The 9,790-nt window shown below is 48.2% G+C and overlaps 2 protein-coding genes across 4 annotated transcripts in view; both read right to left on the bottom strand.

Annotated features, from left to right (window-relative positions):
* Positions 1 to 6,541, bottom strand: part of LOC102193617 (disabled homolog 2-interacting protein-like) — a 53,183-nt gene extending 46,642 nt beyond the window's left edge. The window contains exons 1-3 of the mRNA XM_013914937.1: positions 6,428 to 6,541; positions 504 to 587; positions 34 to 152 (exon numbers count right to left, since the gene is read on the bottom strand). Of these exons, the coding sequence (XP_013770391.1) occupies positions 34 to 152; positions 504 to 564 (180 nt within the window). The 5' untranslated portion in view covers positions 565 to 587; positions 6,428 to 6,541. The remainder of the gene's footprint in view (positions 1 to 33; positions 153 to 503; positions 588 to 6,427) is intronic.
* A 344-nt stretch (positions 6,542 to 6,885) lies between these two features.
* The window catches only part of phf19 (PHD finger protein 19), a 9,753-nt gene continuing 6,848 nt past the window's right edge, over positions 6,886 to 9,790 (bottom strand). The window contains exons 6-14 of one of the 3 annotated variants that reach the window (XM_013914932.1): positions 9,575 to 9,723; positions 9,402 to 9,497; positions 9,134 to 9,323; positions 8,987 to 9,054; positions 8,752 to 8,892; positions 8,613 to 8,673; positions 8,452 to 8,537; positions 8,265 to 8,345; positions 6,886 to 8,194 (exon numbers count right to left, since the gene is read on the bottom strand). In XM_013914932.1, the coding sequence (XP_013770386.1) occupies positions 7,849 to 8,194; positions 8,265 to 8,345; positions 8,452 to 8,537; positions 8,613 to 8,673; positions 8,752 to 8,892; positions 8,987 to 9,054; positions 9,134 to 9,323; positions 9,402 to 9,497; positions 9,575 to 9,723 (1,218 nt within the window). In that variant the 3' untranslated portion in view covers positions 6,886 to 7,848. Of the gene's footprint in view, positions 8,195 to 8,264; positions 8,346 to 8,451; positions 8,538 to 8,612; positions 8,893 to 8,986; positions 9,055 to 9,133; positions 9,324 to 9,401; positions 9,498 to 9,574; positions 9,724 to 9,790 lie in introns of all 3 variants that reach the window. The other 2 variants (XM_013914930.1, XM_005749208.2) reach the window with 2 other exon arrangements.

Raw genomic sequence — 9,790 nt, forward strand, 5'->3', positions numbered from 1 at the left:
TGTGTGTGTGTGTGTGTGTGTGTGTGTGTATACCTCCAGGTCGTCCAGCATTAGTAAGCGTGATTCTGATAGAATACAGAACATTTTACTCCAGATGTCAGGCTCCGCCCTCCGGCCACAGGACAGCCAATGAATGGAGGCGCTCTTCAGTTCTGTGACATCATCACAGCAGCATTATGATATGTTTCTGCACTTCCTGCTTTCTGGACAGATCTCTAAGGAAGCGTGTTATTGGCCCTCGTTAACACTGTGGGACACAGACCACGACACACCTTCCACACAGGTGACCCTTCAGGGTGAACCTGATGTTAACTCATTCACTGCCAGCCATTGGCAGTGAATGAGTTAAACCCATACATCACATGACCTGGTGGCTGTTCAGAGGTTAAATATTCACTCAGTCACATAAATGAAGCTCCACCCTCTGACCTCACAGACAGACGGGCACCTAGGTAACGTGCATGTGACCTCAGCTGTGTGAAACTCTCCCTATTTCTACTCACCAATCACGTTCATCCACCCCAGGTGCTGACACCTGGACAGGTGTTTCACCAGCTGCTCCATAGGAGGGAGGCAGGGAGACACACCTGAGACAGACAGGTAGAAACAGAAGAGTCAGTTTGTACCTGACAGCTGTGGACAGGAGTCATGAAGTGTCCAGGGTACACAGCTTCCTGCAAAGCTTTGGCTCCGTCCTCAAACTGTTCATTGGTCTCATGCTGGGCGCTCAGAGAAGAAGCCACGCACACGTACATGCACGTGGCACGGTAACCATGGTGATCTGACTGTAAATAATGTTTGAGCCCATCTCAACCTGAGCTCACACTGGAACCTGGAGCCGCTAAATCTCTCTGGTGGTTTTCACTGAGCTGAACCTGCTGCTGTATGTCAGTAACAGCACCTCCTCCTGTGAGGTCACAATCAGCGTCACTCTGAGACAGGATGTTTCTAACTTTAGAGATGGAAGAAAGCAGTCTTACATATTTGTTTAATATGTGTCCTGGTCAAAAATGACTCCAAGGTTCCTCACAGTGTTACTGGAGGCCAAGGTAATGAACAGAAGTGGTCCTAGCCTGTGGAGCTCCATAGTAACCTTGGTGTGTGACGCGGACTCTCCAGTTACAAGAACAGACATTCACAGATATCCCACAGCTCCAGTGGAAATTAAATACAGGAGCAAAACACATAGACTGATGTGATACGGGTTCGGGGTGTGTGTGTCAGTGGTGTGCATGCTGGTGTGCTGACACCATGTGGCGTGCACAGTGTCGACTGGTGGTCGGCCGGTCATTCTGTAAGCATCTTTGCGCTCACCAAGTCCCGTTTGAGCACATTGGCACATCCCAAGACCAAAAACAGAGGTGAGGCGGTTCTGGAGGCGAACTTTGCAGAGCTGACCAGCCCCTCAACTTAACTCACGCAAAAGCTTTTGTCCCAGCAGGTAGGGGGGAAGCCTGCTACTGCACAAGGAAAACAAAGTGCTGGGCAATCCAGAGGGCGGTGGATCCCTGTTAGGATCACGCTGCAGTGACCTGACTGGTACTGCACGGCTGTGCTGTTAGGACTGTAATGTGTTCTTTGCTGTTCATTTTAAGGCAAAATTCGTTCATTGCTTGTTTTCCTTATCTTTTCTTTGTTTTGTTTCTCTTCTTCATCCCCTTGAAATGTGGGCCCTGCTTTAAGTTTAGAGGTTAACGTTAACGGTGCAGGTACGAAGCTGGTGGTACGAGGAGTACTTAGCTAATATGGGACGAGAGCAGGGGGCTTAGGGGTGCTGTTCCATGCAACCTGCTGGGGTGATATTGGTGGTTGGTATTGTGTTAGTTTTCTTTACATCGTGGCATGTTATTGTGTTTTATTCCTTGGGTGGGGTTGGTTTTTGTGTTTTGTTGTTTTTGTCCCCTCCCTTCCACTTTCCCTCAAACCACCTATTTGTTCCTTCAATGACAGATAGTTAAGAGAGAGAGTGATATCAAAACAGCTACGAAACGTCTGCATATATGTGCCCAAGTGTTGTATTGAAGCAAGTGATGAATAACTGTTTTCCAGTATGTTGTTTTGCAATGTTGTTGTTCTTTTTGTTGCATTGTTGATTTGTTTTTCACCCAAGCAGCTAATAAAGCTGATGGAATACAATGTTGCCTCCTAAGATTCTATAATAGAATGAAACAATAATGCCAGCTATAAATAAAGACAATAATTGAATGAATTATGAAACTCATTTTTTTCTATTAGATCTGAAAATGTTGTGTAACACTACAACCTGAAACGACAAATAGATGCGTTGGCCTGTGCAGGAGATAAAGAAAAACATGTAACAGCAGCTGTGAGATGGAATCGTCCAAATCACCAAAGTAAACTGGAGCTGGGCTTGTTGCAGGATCTGAAGTTACTAAACATGTTGTGAGTGTACACACTCACACTTAGGACCATATAATAATAAATATGTGCGTGATGAAAGTTGTGCAGCACGCTAACGTCCTTACTCCACTCTGTGTGCTCGTGTGGGTCTGACCCTTTCACTCCTTTGATTTGTTCCTCGTACTTTTTTTGCCTCTTCGTCACATCTGTCTTCGTACGGAGCTGCCGTGTTCACCGTGGTTTCATACATCACTGGGGAAAATAAAATGCAAGTAGGGATTAAAACTGCAGAATTAAGATTAGAGGAGCTGGAAATGCTAGCGCTCGATGCAGTGTTTTGATTTTGTTGCCACTCGTACCTACAACGCAACGCGCGAAAGTCACATGGTCTGTCGATCTCTATTGCGAAGCTAGCTGCTCACAATGGCAAAGAGAAAAGTTAATTCTGAAAGCAGAGCCTTTCAGCACCAGTGGCAGGCTGAATATATGTTTACAGACATGCTGGTAAACACGTGTGTCTTATTAGTGGAGCGAATGTGGCTGTAATGAAGCAATTTAATTTAAGACGGCACGACGAGACGAAACGTCAGGATAAGCTGAAAAACCTAAACGCAGAAACTACAGAAAGTAGACGAGCTAAAGAAGAATCTGACATTTCAGCAGTAGTAGTAGTATTTATTTATTGTCATTGTCAAGAACAATGAAATTGCGTTTGGGGCTTCCATACAACCCAAAAAAAGAAAATAATAAATACCCCTTAAAACCCAAGTGTACATATTTAACCCAGTGTGACTCCAATGCAAAAAGACAATCCTTAGCAATAATGTTCGTAGAAATTCAGACAAAGACCTGAGAAACATGACAAAGTACAACAATTCAATATTATTGTACTGTGAGATATGATATCAGATATGATAGTTATCTATTTAAGAAAAGGGGGGGGGGGGGGCAGGAGGGGGAAGAGAATAAAGATATGATGCACCAATGCAGACCAGTTCATTGCTATTAAGAAGTTGGATATGGTTATTGTCCGTGAGAGGGGGGCAGAGAGTTCAGGAGCCTCACAGCCTGTGGATACAGGCTGTTGGCCAGTCTGGATGTTCTGGCCTGTATAGACCTGTACCTTCTCCCTGAGGGCAGCAGATGGAAAAGGTGGCGCGCAGGGTGATGTTGGTCCCGCAGGATACTGTGCACCCTCCTCAGACAGCGAGTGGGGAAGATATTACTGATCTCTGGCAGACTTGTTCCAATAATTCTGCCAGCTTCTTTCACCACCCGCTGGAGTGCTTGCTGATCGGCCTTGGTGCAGCTGGGGAACCACACTAGAAATCCATACGTCAGAACGCTGCTGATGGCACAGTTGTAGAAGTTCAATATCAGAGATCTGGGAATGTGTGCGCTCCGCAGTCTCCTCAGGTAGTAGAGGCGCTGTTGGGCCTTCCGTGCAACTGAGGTGATATGGTTGCCCCAGGACAGGTCCTCGGTCACAGTTACCCCCAAGAATTTAAAACTGCTCACCCTCTCCACCGCCTCGCTGCCAATGAAGAGAGGCAGATGGTTGTTATGACCCTTCTTCCGGAAATCTACAATGATCTCCTTGGTCTTTTTGGTGTTTAAGACCAAGTTATTGTCGTGGCACCATGACTCTAGTTGTTGCACCTCTGTCCTATAGTTTGTCTCATCATTGTTGGATATAAGTCCGAGCACTGTAGTGTCATCTGCAAACTTAACAATGAGATTGGACGCGCAGACGTTTGTCACCAGAGCAAAACCACAAAGTGAAGCTGTTGTGAAAGCAAGTTTTATTGTGGCAGAGGAGCCAAATCAGCCCGGCTATTTACCGAGGGAGAGTTTCTAAAGAGCTGCATGATGAAGCTGTGCGTCGTCTTGTGTCCAGACAAAACACAGATTTTGGCAAATGTGAGCCTGAATAGAAACGTATGTCAAAGTGTAAACGACATGAAACTGTCCTGGGACAGCGCCGGTGTTGTGCGGTGAAAAAAACTGACTAGTCAGTAGGATGCGAGTAAAGATGCAGGAGGAGAACTGTACCGGTGAGTTAACAGCATATCACTGCATCACACACCAGGAAAGGCATGTAATGATCACCGTAACGCAGACCGTGAATTTGATCCGAACTAAAGGTTTAAATCACTGTCAATTTCAGTCTTTTATGATGCAGTGATCCCTGTTGCCAAGTAATGTTGAGCCAAGTCAGTGCAACAGTGTTCCCAAATGCGCACTTTGCTGATAAACTGAGTGCACTGAGTTTGTGGCGCTTTGGTGACTTTGAAGCACAAAAAGAGAATTTCGAGCTGCTTCACAACCCAACGTGGAAACTGCACCCGTGCAGATTCAGATGCAGCTGCAGTGTAATGATGCACTCAGGCAAAGTACGACACTGACTGGCCCGCACAGTTTATTAGCTCCACTCCTGCAGCAACGCCCAGCTCCGTCTACATGCGGCTCCAACCTTGTGTTTGCTTTCATTTACTTTTTCTGGGCTTTTGGCAGCATGTTCTTGTTTCTAACTTGCATAATTTTGACAGGATATATTTTTATGGAGAGCAAAATGTTTAAAGAATAAACTTTAACTTTAAAGTTTATTTATTCTGGAATAATATTCCCGTCTGTATTCATATTTATGTTTACAAAACATTGTTTTAGTGTGTTCAATAAATGTTTATCTTGACCTAAAGTGTGCCTTGAGGTTTGGCCCCCAGTGCAATTGAGTTTGGCAGCCCTGCAGCAGATATTTTAATGGCCTGCATTTATATAGTGCTTTTCTAGTCCATAGGACCCCAAAGCGCTTCACACTATATCCATTCATTCACCCATTCACACACTGGTGATGGCAGCTACATTGTAGCCACAGCCACCCTGGGGCGCACTGACAGAGGTGAGGCTGCCGGACACTGGCGCCACCGGGCCCTCTGACCACCACCAGTAGGCAAACATGGGGTTAGCATCTTGCCCAAGGATATTTGACATGCAGCCAGGATGCAGCCTGGGATCGAACCACTGACCTTCTGATTAGTGGCTGACCTGCTCTGCCACCTGAGCTACAGCCACCGCATGGTCAGTCCAACCTCCAGGGGCATAATATCATCCTTGTACAATCTAGTCTCCCACTTACAATCTTCTTCAGTAGCTGCCATCGAATCTAAATGGGAACAAGACATAACTTTCGTATCACAGATGACCTGTGGGACTCTGTCCTCGGCCAAGTTCACAATATATCGATGTGTGCTCGACACACTCATTTAAGATCATCGAGTGCATTGATCCAGGGTCAGGCTGGAGCGTATACACCCAGCCTGTAGGGGGTGCTCCTGGTACATTACTTCATATGTACTGGTCCTTCATTGGCCAACGTTTGGAACCGTTTCCCAGACGATGTCTGAAGTCCTCAAATTAAACCAGAGCCACTCTGTGCTACGTTTGATGCGCCCAGGACCTGAAGCTGCCCAACTCCAGAGTCAGAGTGTTAAACTTTTCATTACTGCTGACCAGGCGAGCTACCTGACCCCCCTCCCGCATGTGCAATGAGTAAAAGATACAACGTCCTGCTTTGTTTAGTTCAGTTCAATTCTGAAGTACTTTGTTATACGTAGCACTGAAACCTTTGTCTAATGAAAGGTCAGGATGAAATGGAAAATGCAGTTAGAAGGAACATTTACACGATCTCCTCCACATTTATTATGTTGATGTTTTCATGAATGGTCAGATGGTCCGCTGCTGTGAATTATGGGATGGAATTTTCTTCTCCCTGTTCATAAAGGATGCTCTGCTAAGGGAAGCATTGAAGTTCCTTCGCGTAGTGTTTGGAGAACTGGAACAGCTCTGGTTATGGCCACCATGCAGATACATCGCTCAGTGAGGAACCTTCCTGAGCAAAAAGGGTCGTTTGGAACGCACCTCGATCTCCCTTAGACTGTGCTGCTTTCAATCAGGTCCCTGATTTAAGGGAAAACATGAGCTGGACCTCATGTCTGACCTCAGGCAGGCGTAAAGAAACACAGAGCAGGTACACAAACACAAAGTATGGACAGGTGAAGAAGCTTACAGGTAGATGCAGGTGGTCTCCTCTGCTGTGAATCTGTCACATCGCCATGTTACCCGTCTGCCTGAATACCTGTGTGAGTGCTGGGACCCTCAGGACAACGACACAGATGCACCTGAACACTCATGCAGGTTTCTCTGCCTTTTAACACCTTAACTGGATTATCAGATTACCTGCACTAGTGTCTCACACACACACACACACACACACACACACACACACACACACACACACACACACACACACACGTATACCTGCCTTTGTGAGGACTCTCAGTAACATGAAAGCTCCCCAGGACCCTGCAAATCTGGACCCATAAAGTTAGACCTAGAGCCAGGTGTAGACTGACTGTGACACTCACAGGTTTTCACAAACCCAGGTTTCCACGCATCTCTGCTTCTCAGACACACACAGAAACACAGAAAGGTCAAAGGTCAGAAAACATTTGTTTTTAATCCAGAGAAAGCTGGCAGCTGATTGGTCAGCTGGAGAGGAAAACAGCAAACAAACAGTCAGATGATCAAAACAAGCATTTAACAGGCCAATAGGAGCAGAGCATATCTTAAAGTGACAGAGTGCCAGTTTAACGTCTCAGAGACTGTTAGCACTATTAGCATCCCTCATTCACAAATATGGGCTGCGTTAGCTTCAAGCTAGGAGAAACACTGATCGGTGGCTCAGATTGATCACCAGCAGGCGCACTTTGGTGTTTGCATAGACGACGAATGGGATGCTCCGCAGGTGAGATCATGTGATAGAGTGAGAACACTGCACAGGTGAGGAAGGGGCAGGTAAACATGTGACTAAGTGCTTCTCATCAGGTACACAACATGAAAACTTCAGGGGAGGGAGGGGGCAAGAGAGGCAGGGTGCTGTCTGACAGCCAGGGGGCGCTGCATGGGGAACTCTGAGTGTTTTACAAATCAGAGCAAAAGAAGAACTCCACCAGTGTGACATCATTACAACCAGGAAAACAACTAATCAGTGTGTGAGGCTGCAAACATGGTGGAGGTGGGAGGAGTCAGGCGGGAGCTCTGTGTGTCTCTTTGGCTGCATTTAAACACTTTTTAAACTAAAAACTATTTTTTCCAGGATCGAGTTCAGCTTTGATTCCTGATTCCTCAAAACTCACCAGCCAGCTGGGGATATACAGCCCACATGTTTAACGGGGACACGGGGAGCCCGGTGGTTTAACGGGGACACGGGGAGCCCGATGGTTTAACAGGGATCCAAATGTTTAACAGGGACACGGGGAGACCAGGTGGTTTAACGGGGATCCAAATGTTTAACAGGGACACGGGGAGACCAGGTGGTTGCGGGGCCACAGTGTCAGTTCAGGTTTCAACCAATAAGCAGCTCACCAGCAGCAAGTGTAGAGGAAAAGGAATCAAAGCTTCTAACACCACCTGGACCTTAATAACGTCCTAATAAGGGGTCGTCCCCTCCCACTCCAGCAAGTACTGGACCGTCCCCTGAGGGGTGATGCGGCGAGCCAACACCTGGTAGCGCTCGCCATTGGTTAGCCTACCCGCTACGCCAAAGTAAGAGGAGATGGAGGAGTGGAGGTGGGAGTTGTCAGACGGCAGCGGTGAGTGGTCTGACAAGAAGTGGGAGGAGTCTGTGGTCAGGTGGGTGTGGTTTGTAGCTTCCTGGGCCCCAATGATGCCAGAAGGCTCTTCCCCTCCAAGCTCCTCCCCTGCCTCACTGCGATTGGCCCACTGGCTGTAACTGTTCCGGGGTAACTTCCTCTTTCTGCTGCCCATCCTTCTCCTGAAGACAGAGGTCAAAGGTCAGATATCAAAAGCCTAGGGTTGGTGAGTCAGGTGTTCACTCAGCTCACCTGAAGTGGTAGGAGGAGGCGGAGCCAGAGGTGGAGGCATCGGTGGAGTCCTGGTCGATGCTGACGGCTCTGCTGGAGCTGCTGAGGAAGGACAGCAACGTCACAGGTGCGCCACCGTATGACGTGAACGGGAAAGCACAGGTAAGCAAAGCATCAATCAGAGCGCCGAGTCCAGCGCTAATCTCACCTCTTCAGGCTCTGCAGCTCATCCAGCGTGAAGTCAAAAATGTTGGCCATGTGATGGTTGGCGGTCCAGCTGCAGGTCAGCTCGTTCTACGGGCAGAAGGTCACAGTCAGCGTGATGCATTAACAGCTTTAGAAACCACAGAAGAAGAAAATGAGCCTCACATTAGGAATGGCATCCTCGAGAAGCCACTTGGACTTCCTCTTTCTCCTCTCAGCTGAGCTGCTGAAGAAACAGAAATAAACACCACGGTTACGCTTCGTCCAATCACAGGCAGCGACGGCTGGCAGCAAGAGATCATACCTGCTCGCCATCTTCTTCCTTGCCCCGCCCCCATCATTCTGAGCACGCTCAGGAAAGAGCTTGGAGGGGGGGTTAGGAGGGACCCTGGTCCTCAGACGAAAGATGCACTTCCTCTTTTTGATTTCCTTCCCGCACAGAAACCTGAACACACACACACACACACGTTAAGAACACACATCCTGTGTTCATGTTACACACGTGTACTCGTGACGGCCTCGCTCTGATTGGTCCTTACTTGCTCTTGTACTTGTTGAGTGCGTCGAGCAGGTGCTGCCCCCTCTCTGCTGGGGGGGTGTTGGACAGCTGAACAAACACACAGAGGGTTAAATGAACACAGGCACACCACGTGATCTCAGCGTACCTGGCTCAGGTGTGCTATTACCTTCCCAAGCTGCAGGTGGTCCCAGTGGGTAGAGACGAAGGTGAGGATCTCATCCAGTTCGAAATATTTCTTCTTGCTGCAGATGGACAGGTTGTAGAGCACCAGGTGGACCAGGTCCACCCACCTGAGGGACAGGCGCCGCACGCACTCTGAGCCCTTATTACACACCACGCACACAAACAAGTAGAACCTGCGGGAGGACAGGAAGTCAGAGCCATACCGGGGAAAGGTAGCAGGGGGAGGGGTGGAGCAGGGGGTGGAGCCTCACCTGTCTCCAAACATCATTGCTTCCTGCAGGCACTGAGTGCACGCCTCATGGAACCACTGTTGACACCTGAAGCACTGCAGCATCTTCAGGTACCACCTGCACACAAAGGTAATGCACACAGGTGAATCAAGTAACGGCCAACCACACCTGCAGCTGTCATCAGGCCAACTTACTCTCCAGGGCCGCCGCAGTAACAGTAACACTGCTGCTGATTGGTCCGGTGCTGCGAGTCCCAGTCCAGGGCCTCCAGCTCGTACGGAAGCACCTGCTTCATCACACTCAGGGCTTTGGCTATCACACCTTTCCTCAGAGCCCCGCCCTTCTGTGGGACACACAGGTGCAGAGACACGAGTCAGAGGCAGGCGAAACACACACACACACAAATGAGA

Source organism: Pundamilia nyererei, unplaced genomic scaffold (genome assembly GCF_000239375.1).
Source record: "Pundamilia nyererei isolate P.nyererei 1_Seehausen unplaced genomic scaffold, PunNye1.0 scaffold00238, whole genome shotgun sequence".
Lineage (NCBI taxonomy): Eukaryota > Metazoa > Chordata > Actinopteri > Cichliformes > Cichlidae > Pundamilia > Pundamilia nyererei.